The 14,718-nt window shown below is 33.1% G+C and overlaps 1 protein-coding gene across 1 annotated transcript in view; it reads left to right on the forward strand.

Moving 5' to 3' along the window:
* Positions 1 to 1,422: 1,422 nt before the first annotated feature.
* The window catches only part of LOC130899904 (serine/threonine-protein kinase SIK2-like), a 142,948-nt gene continuing 129,652 nt past the window's right edge, over positions 1,423 to 14,718 (forward strand). Inside the window, exon 1 of the mRNA XM_057810081.1 lies at positions 1,423 to 1,809. Coding sequence (XP_057666064.1) covers positions 1,684 to 1,809 — 126 coding nt within the window. The 5' untranslated portion in view covers positions 1,423 to 1,683. The remainder of the gene's footprint in view (positions 1,810 to 14,718) is intronic.

Below are 14,718 nucleotides of genomic sequence, written 5' to 3' on the forward strand. Positions count from 1 at the left end.
ATATCATTCATGCAGAGAAAATGGGAGATGGTAAAGTTGGTGTTCCTTTTAGCTAATGTTGAATACGTACTTTGAATCATTGAGCATGGTAGATAGAGAATTCATTGCAAGACAGAACCACAACAGTCTCAATGAATCTTGGTACTTCGACAGTACTGAGGGAGTTTGAACAGATTTGCAGATATAGGTTTGTTCGCAATTCTTTACCTTTGTTGAAAGGAAGCTTATAATCGTTGGGCGGACTTTGTAAATCTGCAAGACCTCCACAAGCCAGGAATGAGATACATTATCAAATGCTTTCTAGTAATCTACGAAAGCAGTGTGTATATTACGGTGATCTTTCCACAAAAAGTTGTTCTTTGCACCGTAAGTGATCTCTTCTGCAACCTTTCTCTTCCTCTGATAAGATTTTATTTTTCTTGACGTGTCTATAAACTCCGTTAAATTTGTTGAATTTATTATTTCTTAAACCTTTTATATATGATTATGTTTCTAAATTGTCTTCATTCTCTTCTGTTATAAAATCAGTTTCCTTAAATTTTTGAAGACGTTTCGACTATTTTCAGTCTTTATCAAAATATTTTCATAAATAGAAGAGACCTAAAATCTATACGTTTTACGAGTAGTATTAGTAAGTATCTTTTACGAAGTGAGAAGACACGTGATAGTTCTGTACTGTGTGGGGTCATCCGTCTGGTAGCTCTTTGGAAGCAAATAAGTGGAGCCCAGTGATAGAAACGTTAGGATATCTTCTAGGTGCTGTGGGAGGTGAGACAATTGCATCGCTAATTTCCTGTGTACGCTCGAGAATTTCTTACACCAGAAGTTTTGGATATTATCAACTCTCGGTGCTTTCCAGTTGTTAGTATTTTGCATTACGTCAGTGAATTCTTTTAGTGTGAAATTATCAAACTGCATTGAAATAATATTTAATCAATCGGTTTTTGGGAGTCGACAACAATGAGGACCAATACTTTTTTAACGGCATAGGTTGATTAATGATATTATTATTATAAACTCTTATCTGGCAAACCGCTAAATACATAGTGGCAAAAAATATGAATCCCTCGTCATTTATTAAAAACGTTTGATCATTGGGTAAATTCATGAAAATAATATTAAGTTATATCCAAATCAATTTAAAACTTGGAATTTCTACATCTAATTAGTTTTATCTTTCGCGTTTACTTAATATCATTAAAATTTGTTTGCGTTGGAATTGACATGCGTGAAAAACGTTTTGAATTATAACATTAAAACTATGCACTCCCCGTAATATTCATACACTTGTTTAATATTAGATTGGACGCTCAGCTTTTCTGCAAATCACTGGTTCCACGTATAAATAATCTATTAACGTTAGCAACATTAAATAGAATTATTACGGAAAATCCTATCTATGCGTGTGTACGTATTTACGTCAGTCAAAGACGACGACCACGATACTCTACTCCCGGCGCACGCTAGATCTGAGCAGACTCCTGTTATCGGAACTTCGAATATCGAAACAGCTGACAGTCGCATACAACGCTCCGTATCGGTAGTACAGTTCCGTGCCGGATCTCTACCTCTTTTAATAATGACAATACTAACACCGAATTTAGCAATAACGTTAACGTTTAGTTCGTAAGACAGACTATTTTCGATTTTCGAGTGGACTTTTAGTCATAAAAACGCGATACAATGGGCGAGAGGGAGAGGATAGCCAAGAATCCTATCAGGGTTGGTTTCTACGATATTGAAAGGACGATTGGAAAGGGTAATTTCGCTGTCGTTAAACTCGCCAAGCATAGGATAACTAAAACTGAGGTACCTTCAACTTTTTCTCGATTAACATTATATTTAATTCAATTTAATTTGTGGAATGTGAACTTATCGCTATCGATCAAAATACGATGCACTATTCTCTATATAACCTCGACCTTAAAATCTACCAGCCAGACAAACGTGAACATATTTAGATCTTCGATAAAATACGTACATTCTGACATTGGCATTGAAGAATATATATGTGGTAATACAGATCTAAATCCAATCGTAATTAACAAATCTATCATAAAATTTACGCACCGTAATTTAGTTGTCAATTTTGTTTGAGAAGCTATAAAGTTCTGGATTCAATTATTTATTGATTTAAGTGGGTATTCCACGATTGAAATTACCATAGGTTAGGTATTTATTCATATATAAATTATAATAAAAGTGTTACCAAGTGTCTCCAATAAATAATAATTATATGGTATAGATATAATTGCAACAGTTAATTGTGGAATATGACATAATGTACCTAGTTCTTCAAAGTTCAAAACTATATATGATAATAGATAATTGAAAGCATAGTAGCTCGGATATTATTTGATGTTAAGAACATTCACCTAGGGATACAGGTTTCGAATATATAATCATTTCTATTCAAAAATTCTATTTTTGTCTAAGTCTAAGTGTCCTTAAAAGGGACAGCGAAAGTTATTGATCTCGCAATTCTATACAATACGTCATATGAACTATGATCAAAATAATTATGGTTTATAAAATGAAACGGAAAATTACGCTTACATAGTTAAAAAGAGAGAAATAATTTTTATTAGAGGAATAAGATGATTAATAGGGAAGTCTTTGTTCTAGAAGTGAATCATTTTAAACTTACCCATATTAAGAATTATTTTTCACTTTTTAGTTTCATTAACTGTAAAGGCATATCACTGTTTTTAACTACAATTCATTTTGTCTTATGATATGAGTGAAGTAATCATTTCATCTAGTGCTTTACAACTATTTTGACTGATAAGCATAATTATGAGCAATTAAGTTCTTCTATTCGTATACCGTTTAAGGATCGTTCGTTCCTAAGTGTTATTACATAAGCTTGTCTAGTATTGAATAGTCGAGATCCTAGATTAACGGCAGCATAATCATCAATGAAGCCTTGCATATTGTGGATAGTCGATGTCCAATCCATAGTGTTCTTACAGCAGTAAGTATATACCGGTATAGTAGAGTTACGCAATTAATTAAAAGAAAAAATATCTCCACCGAAATTGTGAAAATCGAAAAATTGGAGCATCGATCCATCATCAAGTACCTGTATTTAGAAGGATTGAGAGATAAACAGATTTACGAAGATATGCTTAATACCCTTGGTGATCAATGTCCTTCGTATGCGAATGCAAGCTTCAAAAGAGGTAAATTTTCCATTGAAGATGATGACCGATCGGGAAGGCCAGTTTCTGTTGTCAGTCCCCGAAGATATCGATGCAGTTCATGACATGATTTTATCAGACCGTCGAATTGGGCTAAAGCACTGAAGCACTGAATATTTGGACATGAGAAAAATTGCTGCAAAATGGATCCCCAAATGTTTGAATGTTGACCAAAAACGTGCAAGGGTAGAAGCATCGTGTTCGATCTGTGCTCGATTTGAAAACGATGTAGACTGCTTTAAAACGAATTTTTGGTATGGATGAGACTTGGGTACATTTCTACGATCCAGAAACAAAGTAACAATCGATGGAATGGCGACACTCTGGTTCTCCAAGATCTAAGAAGTTTCGTGTCCAAAAATCTGCTGGAAAAGTTCTTGCTTCAGTTTTTTGAGATTTCCATAGAGTAATCATGATTGATTTTTTGGATAAGGGTAGAACAATAACTGGAGATTACTATTCGACATTATTGACCACACTACGGTAAAAATTAAAGAGAAAAGACGCGGAAAGCTATCCAAAGCTGTTAATTTTGACGTCTTTATGGGTTTGGATTTGGGGGTTACTTAAACATAGTAGAACTTGATAAATAATTCGTGAATATCGTCTCCCATTATGATGACGAGCTGGTACTGTCCAAAATATCAGCAAAATAAGCAAAGTACCAAGAGTTGAGATGGCGCAAGCTAATAAACAATTTTTCTTTTGTGTATATTGATTTAAAAGACAATTCGTTTAATATTTAGCGAATTCAGACTAGAGGCACCAGTCTTGCGACCTTAAAAAGTTTCCAAAATTTCAAATTTATTTGATATTTTTAAGTGGAAAAGGGAGTCGATTCCAAAGATAAATAATAAATGTGCAAAATTCTGATTGTTTACAGTTTGTACAAAGAAGTTCGTTAAATAATTCCTTTGCAAACTATGCTGGTGAATTTAACAAGGATAATGATACGAATTTATAACATAGTATTGTCGGTACTCAGACAGTTTCCAAAATTTCAGATTATTTTTAAAAATGAGTTTAAAGCTTCATGCAAGTGAGACTAATAAAAGCATCTTAAGAAGGCAAACAATCAGGTTCTTATCTGCTAAATGAATAAAAGAGGATTCACAACATAACAGAGGATGGTATAAAAGAAACATTTATTCTGAAAATGGTTTTAATTCTTCATAAAAAGAGAACAAAAAGATGATATAATGGTTGTCGAAGTTTTTTTCGGGTCAATGGATATTTTATGTTACACTGTCTTGTCCTTGCAAAATATTAGATTAGATCATTGCCCAGATCTGGTTTAGAATTATGTCAAAAATTATGCTAAACAGTGAAATGAACGAATTATGGAAATATGGATTCCGATGTGATACCCCTACGACAGCAAATTCTTTTCCTAATTAAAAGAATAAGCGAGAATAAACTTCGGTATTTACCACTAATTTTTCTTCGTAACTTCTAACTTTTTCACTAGAAACTCTTACATTATTATAGGCATCTAATATGATGTGCTGTCTTCTAACATTCAGTTCGAGAATCTTTTTTTTCTCAATGAATATGTTCCAGCAAATCTTCCACTACTTCTATCCACTATCCACTATCTTGACTACGTTCGAATCCACTGTACACTTATAGATCAAGTGGATATACCTGATGAAATATTTTTGATATTCCGCATTTGAAAACTACTGAAATTGAGACAGATTCTTTGTTAATATACGCAATGACACAAGAAGTATTACAAAGAAGGAATAATTTATTGACCATGATTTTCTGCTTGTCATTGAATCTAGTTATCGACAAAAAGAAGCGATCGATGTCTGCTTGCCGGACATCGTTCTAAGCAACTTAAACTTTATAGATTAACTGCGCCAGAGACTGTGTGTGGTACAAAATGCATGTTTGATGGGCTTTAAATCTAGTGTTTTCTGCACCAGGTTAAAAGTTCATCACAGACTACCTTCCACGCCAAATTGACCTTTTCGTGTTTGTCTACCTATTCTACACACTCATCGTTGCAGTACAGTTAACAAGTAATTTCACAATGGGGTAAACTTTCATCTCGATTCGAGGTCGCAATTCTACCCTTGTCAGAATTGTTAACCTGGCGATATCTTCGAACTAACAAAATTTGTAATATTTGCTTTCGTAAATAGGTTGCACTAGGAAATTTAATGAAAGAATTGTTTGATTGATAAGATAAAACGTTAATATTATTATTATTATAGCCTGCTCTAAACATGGTAAAAAAATCAAGGTCCTGGGTGTAATACATCAATTTCACTAAGAATTTTTTTAATTTCTTATTTCTTAGACCTTTTGACATGTTTATTCCTCTAAATCGTCTTAATCTTATGTCTCCTCAGTTTTTTTTTATTTTATTTTCATTTTGATATTCACGGTGTAGGTGAAACGTCAAATTTTTGTCTGTCTTTCAAAAATTACAATTAATACTAATTTTGAAACAGAAAAGATCTAAGATCAAGACAATTTAGAGTCGTAAGTATATTTTTATTCACTGTGAAATATCAAAATAAAAACTAATAAAATAGGGTACAATGTAGATACTAACTTTAAGTTATGTTGAAAAATTCCTGTTACTTCACTGACTAGTTGTTAAACAAAAATGAAATAGCAAATAAAAATTCAAAAATAGATCTCGGATATATGACGCCATTATCTCGAATTCGCAAGATATTTTTAGTTTTACGTTGAATATATTTAATGAAAAGTTGATGATTTGACAACCCTGTCAATATTTAATTCAGTTGCCAGAATGAGGTTAAGGTTAACGTTTCGAAGCTATGCAGGTTTTGGAAGAAGTAGTTCATTGCCACGATAACTTGAGTAGGTAACATTTCATTTTTAAATTTGTTAGGTGACCATTTAAACATTAAATGTATCGACAAGAAGAAATCAAGGAATCGAAAATATAAGTTTTTAGTTTTAAATTATTATTTCAATATAATCTCTTCATATGAACTTAATAATTTTCGATAGTCAATAAAATTGAATGAAAGACAAATAATCAATAGACTAACAGTTGTTTTACAAATTCATTTAAAATTCCTCTTGATTAATGTGTGACTACTTAAAAAAAGCAAAACAAAACTCACACCATTTTACACCCGCAGATCCAATTGTTATTTTTGTAAAAACTAGCTATATATTCATTCCCCACAAAGGTCCATAAACTTGGTTTAATTCTTGCCACCTCAGAGCTGGCTCAAACGTAATTTATTTTCACTGCTCACATCAGAATACGAAGTATTCATGTGTATACGAACTGTTTAAAGATTATGGGAATACTCTAATGATATTTTCATAGGTTGAAAATGTCTAAAAATATTTTAGATTAGAAAAAAAAACCCTTCGGTGATAATAGTGCCATGTCACGACTGCACTTATTGGCAAACGGCTACAAAGACTATTAATGCTTCTTAAATTTTTACGTATTAAAAGGAGCGAAAACTGCATAAACAAATATAGACAAACAAATAAACAAATATAGATAAACAAATAAACAAATTCTGATCTCCTTCGCGTAACACAGTTAGTCAATAAAAGTATAGAGTCTGAGAATGAACTAAATTCCATTTGTTCAGAATTAGTATTGTCATACTACTTTTGAAATTGCGGCTTTCTTTTTGATTATATGTTGTGTGGACATTGTTTGCGCTATATGGGGCTTCCATCATAATGTATAAGCTTATTTTTACCAAACAATTCACACACTTATTACCTCACCACTTAATACTCTTAGTTTTTAAACATTCTAGAAAAAGGTTAATTAAGTAGTTTATTGAACTAATCAAACGGCGGTCGTTGTACTTTGACGTGTTGGGTGATTTCAAAATAATTATCAACGTGTCTATCTATGTGTTTTTTGTTTAAAATAGCTTTGAACGCTTTCAATAATTCTAAAAGTATTTTTTGTTCCTTATTCTATGGCTTATAAATTTGCTTGTTCTTATGAAGATATTTTGATTGATTTGAATGTGATCACAAATTAATAAAAAACGGAAATTCTAATTTAATTTTTAAATGAACATAAGGCGTAATACATGTTATTAATGAGAAAAATATTCTTCATAATATAATTTTGAGTGACTATTGTATATAAAAATGATTGATTATTGATGGTGTCTAGTCACTGTTCCGACAAACATTGATTGTGATCATTCTTGTTTACGATATAAAATTAATAATCGTGGTTTTTTGGACAAGCAAATAAACACTTAACTTCCATAAATGAAAAATTACGAAACTATGGTTGTAAGCAATAATTAATTTTAAATTACGATCAATGAGAAGTAATAAATCGAATTGTAATAAAAATAATCAAATTTTGCCATAAACATGGTGATTGGACGAATCAAAATGAATATGAAGAGAAGAAATTGATGAAGTGACAGTTTACCAGTAGTATGAGATACGAGGAGGGTCACAGAAGTACCTAGCTCAAAAAAGGAAACACAAAAATTTTCGAAAAAAATATACCTATTTATTTTTCAACGAAATATCCTTTTAGCTCTTTACACTTTTCATAGCGATGTTTAATCACCTCGTCATTGTTGGAAAATCTTTGCCCATCGAGCCATTTTTATAAGTCTGGGAAGAGAAAATAATCCGAGGGGGCTAAATCTGACGAATAGGGTGCACGAGGTCGAAATTCAAACTTTAATTCATTAATTTTGGCCATTGCAATAATGGATGTTTGAGCTGGTGCATTGTCTTGATGAAATAACACTTTCTTAGGTTATTTTTGATTGATTTCTTCGCTTAAACGTTGCAATAAGTTCACATAATACTTGCCTTTGATAATTTTTCCTTTTTCTCTCTCAAAAAACCGACAGCATTACCTTGCCTGCAGTTGAAATCGTCTTTGCCTACTTTGAAGCCGGTTTTCCCTTTTCAGTCCATTGTTTCGTTTCTTCTTTTGTTTCCTGTGTGAAGTGATTTACCAGCGTTTCATACATGCTTATGGAGCGGCGCAAAAATTCGACTCTAATTTTTGTGAATCATCGCCAAACATGAAAAACTGTTTTTATTCCATTGTGAGCAAATTTTCAGTTAATATGCGATGTAATGTATTTTTTGGAATGCCTTCTATGTCTGCTAGCTTGTGCACTTTCAGACGACGACCGTTTTGTGGATTTTTTCCAAAATTTCTGGAGTTGTCACTTCATTTGGTCGACCACTGCGATGCTGATCTTCGAAGATCTTACAGTCTCCTTTAAACGATAACGAAATCTTACCAAAAGTAGGAATTCACCTTTTATATTGGTTGGGCTAAGGCTTCTCAAATAAAAGTATTGTATCACATAACGATGATCAACTTTTTCTTTGTTTACAAATTCACTGAAAACGTTCACTATTGATGACTGCCAAGCTAAACACATGGCGTCTTCAAACTTCATACGTATGCTGTATAGATTGCATAATTTCTAATTTCTAATACAGTGGTATTTTTCAAGCAACTGCTGCCATCTCTGGGTCAGGCCTTCTTGGACCATTCTCGTACTAGAAACCAGATCCACAGAAATGCAAACCAAAAGAATAGTATTGACGACAATTCAGCTTAGAAAAAAATTATCAGATGGATCACGAGAAAGGCAATAAGCGTGCTAGTGACCAAAACTGTAATTTGGATTTAGAGAATACACTAAAAGACTAAAAGAATGAATAACTAAATGAAAAAAAAAAACCATTTTCAATGAAATAACAACGGAACAAAGACAAAATTGGTCGTTAACGGTTAATTGTATGTAGTTAAGCAGGCCCGCTGTGAATTCAACATTACATTTAAGGACTTATCGATCTAATATACTATCTACAATAATATATGTTTTAGATGGTACATGGTTCTTGGAAACCAAAACATATGAAACTATGATAGACAAAAAAGTAGCGAATGCAAATATTCTGAAAAGAAAACGCCAAAAGTTAATAGTGGGCAAAATTATTTCAACGAAAAAACTGAACACTTCATCAATATATCAATATTAACAAATATTACTAATAATTATGTTATAGGTGACGATAAGCAAGAAAGGCATGATTGAATATCACAAAAATTGTCCCTACAACAATATTTCCTAGCATCTTTGCCATTTGAAAGAACAAAGATTAGCATTCCTCTTACTTCGTTAAGCCAAAATAAATAGAATTTGCTTTTTCGCTGCCTTCTTAATGAAAACAATTTTAACATTTCTTATTTTTTTATCATACCTCGTGTACATTCGTCCTCACTAATCGAGTACAACGCGATTATCTGTGAAATTTATGTGGGTGCTTATGCGTTTAGTGATGTAACATCAACCAGCGAATAATAAATCACTTAAAAGCTGCAGATGAAAATTTTGTGGTGTAACTGTATGTTTATCTTTAAGCTCAATTGTTTTCGCTAATCTTATACTACAAATAAAATGCGTACGTAATTTTCTTGATAGACCTTTGCTTTTTACCATTGTTAGTATTGGTTCACATAGGGATGTTACTATTTTAGAAAGAATACAACATCCTTCAATATTTAAAAGTTCGAATGTTTTCTTCACGATTCTTACTCACTTTGACTTTCGAAAAGAGTTAAATTTATGCGGTACTCAATGCGTAACAATTTTTCTTTCATCAAGATAATGATGTAAAATTGAATTTCTTGTTACCGATCCAACACCAAGAGTTGCCTCAATTTCTTGATAGGCGCATCTTGGATTTTCGTAGATAATATGTCACACTTTCTAAATGTTCTTGACGGTAACTGAAGATCAGGGTCTACCATCACGTGGCTCATCACCAAGCGATATCAGTCTTTTTCTAAATTCGTTATACCAGCGAAACACAGTTCCTGATAGGACATTATTCATCAAATGCTAGCTCCAGCCCTTCACGACTTTCTTATTCACTTAAATCGACCTTGAAATCGTGTTAGATGTTTTCGTGATAAATTTATGGTGCGATGGTGAATCTTCTCTCTCTCTCTCTCTTCTAGCCGTTTTCTATCCTTTGGATATAGGCCTCTCTCATATTTTTCCAGTTTTCCCTGTTCTGTGCCACTTGGTACCAGTTAAGTCCGGCTGTTCTCTTGATATCATCATACCATCTTTGTTGTGGTCTGCCGGTGCTTCTTTTCTCCCCCCAAGGTCTCCATCTTGTTATTTTTCCGCTCCAGTTGGTGATATTTCGAGCAACATGTCCGGCCCAGTTCCATTTAAGACTACCTATTCGCCTCACTATGTCCTCGATTTTGGTTCTATTTCTTATCCACTCATTGGTTTTATGGTCTTTAAGCGTTATTCCTATCATTTTCCGTTCTATTGATCTTTGATGTACCTTTAATTTATTCAAGATTTTCTTTGTTAGGACCCATGTTTCACATCCGTGGGTTGTTACTGGGAGAATGCATTCCATGTAAACCTTGGTTTTTAGTTTGAGGGGTAGGTTGGAGTTGAAGACGTGTCGCATCTTCCCGTAGGCCGCCCATCCTAGATGTATTCTGTGGTTAATTTCAAGTTCTTGATTGGTTTTACCCAATGTTAATTCTTGACCTAGGTAGATATAAGAGTTCACTTTCTTTATCTGTTGTCCTCGCACATTTATACTCTCTTTGTTTGTCCGTTGGTTTGTCATGAATTTGGTTTTAGTAATGTTCATTTCTAGGCCTACTTTTCTTGCTTCTTGTTGTAGTTCTATAAGCATGTATTCTAATTCTTCACTGTTTGGGGCAAAAATGGCAATGTCATCGGCAAATCTTAGGTTACTTAGTTTTTCTGAATCTTATGTACCACTATTTACCCTGTGATTTCAGTGACTTAACTGCAGTCAGAGCTAACTTAAAACAAAGCTGGAATAGAAAGCATAAGCTTCATCAATGTATTCCACTTATAAAAGAATATTATACAGAGTTTGCAAAGAGAACAATCTAGATATTTGGTAGTATTAGTTCCGGTGAGGCAAAAAACAGCTATCATCAATATCATAAAGAATTATTTCTAAGCAATAGATTAGAAGGAGAGGCTTGATAGAATGGCCTGTAGATTTTACTGCCGATTTTACTGCCTCTCGACTTATTTTTGTGAGACACGAACTAGAAGAACTAAGACCACAAATAGTACATGAAGGCATTCTGATCACCTTTCAAAACCTTTCAAATACTTCAAAAATTCGGAATGAAAATTGTATGGACCCCATTTTCAACATATAGTTCATTCATTCTATCGTGAATGAAAATATTTTAGGTATCATAATTTTTAATTTAGATTAGTTTTAATAAAATATATTATTTTGGCACACTTCTATTCAATTTGCTTTCAATGGTGCTACGATACATATTTAACAAGTGCTCTTTAAATTAATTGGGGAGAGAACCAAAAGGGTATAAGTGACAATTTCTGAAAAAACGAGTTAAGTGCAAATTTCTACAGTTTTAACTTAAAATTACTTGCTAGCAAAACGATCTAAGTGATTTTCTAACGTTTGGCGCCATCTTTTGGAGTTTGAAAAAATAGGTTAACGTATCCACGCTTTTGGATGTATTTTAATATTTTAAGTATTTAGTACAGTGTTCTACGTATTATGGTGCTAGTATGTTGTGTTATTTGAAGTTCTTTGATTATTAGTTTTTAGTATTTGAACTGTTTACAAATTACAAACATGAGTACAAGAAAGAGAAAATGTTTTTTACTCAGACACAGGTGTATGTTTCGAAAAAAATGATTGAGGATCATTGTTCTTAAACACTCCATTCAAATGACTTTCCAATGATGTGTTACACTTTGTATATTTTCCTTTTATTTATAAAGGGTTGCGAAGTGAAGGAGATAAATGACAGATGTCTGTATCTTAAAAATGGGCTCCGTTTGAAACCAAATCGACTTGTACCAACTTTCACTTGAATTCCAATGAGTACTACCAAATATAGGGCTGGAGTGTTTTCTGTTAGATTATAGCGATTAATATGGAAAACAAATTTTATTTGCAAATGTCTTTTGATAATTATATTAACGGTTATTTTATTTATTTAGGGGAAAAATATTATTGTACGTAGGAAAAATACTCAATGCCATTGTTAAGTTTTGCTTAATAGATGTTTATCAAACCTTCTACATACATTCATACTTGAAAATATTTTTACTGAAAAATATAGGACGCAAACATGAGAGAAATATCTTTCTCACACGTCTTCAAAACATATGAGGGTTGTCTCAAAAGTTTCCGATCTATCAGATAAACACGATATTTCTTATTCCATAATAATACACTGTTACCAACAATGCTAAAACCTCTTCAACCGTTCCCAAAAATAGTTGCTGTCTTTCTCATATGATGAAAGTCCCTCTTCTGAAAGTGAAATGTCAAATTTGGAAACAGTAAAAACATTGCGTTTATTTTTGACATGGCGATCCCTGAAGAATGGGTGACTGATAATGTTTTTTTTTGCGGTTCGAATTTTTCCCCTTATAATGCGTAACAGTTTCCTATTATTTTTTACTTTTTAAAAGATAATCGTTGAACATAATTTCATGATTATTCCATAAAACGGTATCCACCACTTTATCGAAAAATGAAAACGTTTTTACCTAGGAAGATCGACCTTTACAATCCACTGTTTGTTTGTCTATTCTTCCATTTCAGACTTGTATGGTGGATCCAGGTAGGCTCACAGGGTGTTCCAAAATTATATTTACAACTGTTGTCAATTAGTGTGGTGGTGCACGATCCTGTTGGAAATAAACAATCGACTGTAATTCTTCCAACCGAGGAAGAGCGAAGTTTAAAGCATATCCAGGTACATGCAGCCAGTAACTGTGGTTTCTATGAAGAAGAAAGGACCAATGATTTTGTTGTGCATAAGCCAACTCCACACATCAAACTTTGGGCTGTCTCGTTGAAGTTCGACTATTGCATGTGGGGTTTCAGAACCCCAAATTCATAAGTTGTGGCGGTTTATTGTACCAGACACATGGAACGTGGCCTCATCACTGAAACACATCTTTTTCAAGAAATCTTCATCGTGCTTAATACGTTGTAACATGTATACGGTAAATTCTACACGTTTTGGTCGATCTGTTGGTAACAGTGTCCGCAGCAACTGTACCTTATAGGCATACAGACACAACTGTTTATGAAGAACCCTGTGGATTGTGGTAGTAGGCATTTGGAGTTGCCTTGAACCCTGACGAATTGAAGTTTTTGGATTATGCTGGAATGTTTGCCGTATTCGCTCCACATTTTCTGGACTTGTACTGGGTCGTCCGGCTCCACTTTTCCGTTGAGCCTGTGTATCTGATTTTGTCTCTATGAACCATGACACGTATTGAGCTTTCTGTTGTGGTGTCCACATCTTCAATTATAACTGTTCAGCCTATTGAAAAAAAAACTTTGTTAGTTCCAGTAATACCTTTCACCGTGTGACTTAGACCTTGGAAATGATTTAAAGTGAGTAAACGCGCGTATAACTTACACATTACGCATTATTTTTAAGTCAGAATATAGAAATTGTCTCTTTTGATATACTGATAGCATCTTCTACCTCTCTAAACTTAATTCGATGGTTGTTTAGTACCATATGGTGAACTTTTTCGATGATATCGTGTTAGGATGCAGCTGCCGTAAAATTATGACGTTGAGTCTCTCCGTACACAGTGTCTAAGATCTCTTAATTTACTGAGAGGTATTTCTTTTCAAAAACAAATATTTATTGACAGCTCAATGCTCAATTTTTCTCATTGTCATAAATAAAATTCACAACGTTCGAATGGCTAAAATTTTTTTAAGATTCTGTTAATGCATTAGTATATGTATTTTTCAACTTTTATTGATGAGTTCTGACATTTCAAATCGACGTTGGAAACCTTTCAGATAACCCTCGTACAATGTAATTTTTTAAGATTAAATGCAAATATAGTAATTACCAATTTTGAATAGATTAAAAACTACTAATGACTCATTTTAAGGAATGGTTATAGTTATTATTTTTTCAATTAGCCAATTTAAAATAAACTAAATTGTTTCCAATTAAAATATCAGTTCAAATATCTAGGTACTATATACGTGGTGTGATAAAATTTGTATTAATAAAAAAACTTACCTTGGCTATCAATATACTTATCCTTAATGTTGATTTCATGACAGTAATTGTATCAGAACATATCCCTTTTAGCACATTTCTCCTTCTTGGAAAGAGTCATAAGCTGCTTCTGGCTGAGTCTGGTGAGTAAAGCAGATCAGAATTAATAGGAAGGGTTTCGTGGCAAATCACAAGCAACTTGTGGCACAGAGGGTATTCATGGTAAAGATAATCCGTTGAAACGTCATTTCTCCAACGTTCCAGTACCCCCTTGTAAAATTGAGAGTTTCAGGTTTTTTCTCTAGAAATGGAATTTATAGTATAGTAGATTACCCCCAAAATCGAAGAAAGCAATTACTATGATCTTGATGTTCAACTTTGACTTTTTGCATGCAAGTTTTCTTTATGTTAGTTGGAATATCGTAAGAATTAAGCACTCAATTGTAAATGATCTGT

The sequence above is a fragment of the Diorhabda carinulata genome, chromosome 12 (genome assembly GCF_026250575.1).
Source record: "Diorhabda carinulata isolate Delta chromosome 12, icDioCari1.1, whole genome shotgun sequence".
NCBI classification, from domain to species: domain Eukaryota; kingdom Metazoa; phylum Arthropoda; class Insecta; order Coleoptera; family Chrysomelidae; genus Diorhabda; species Diorhabda carinulata.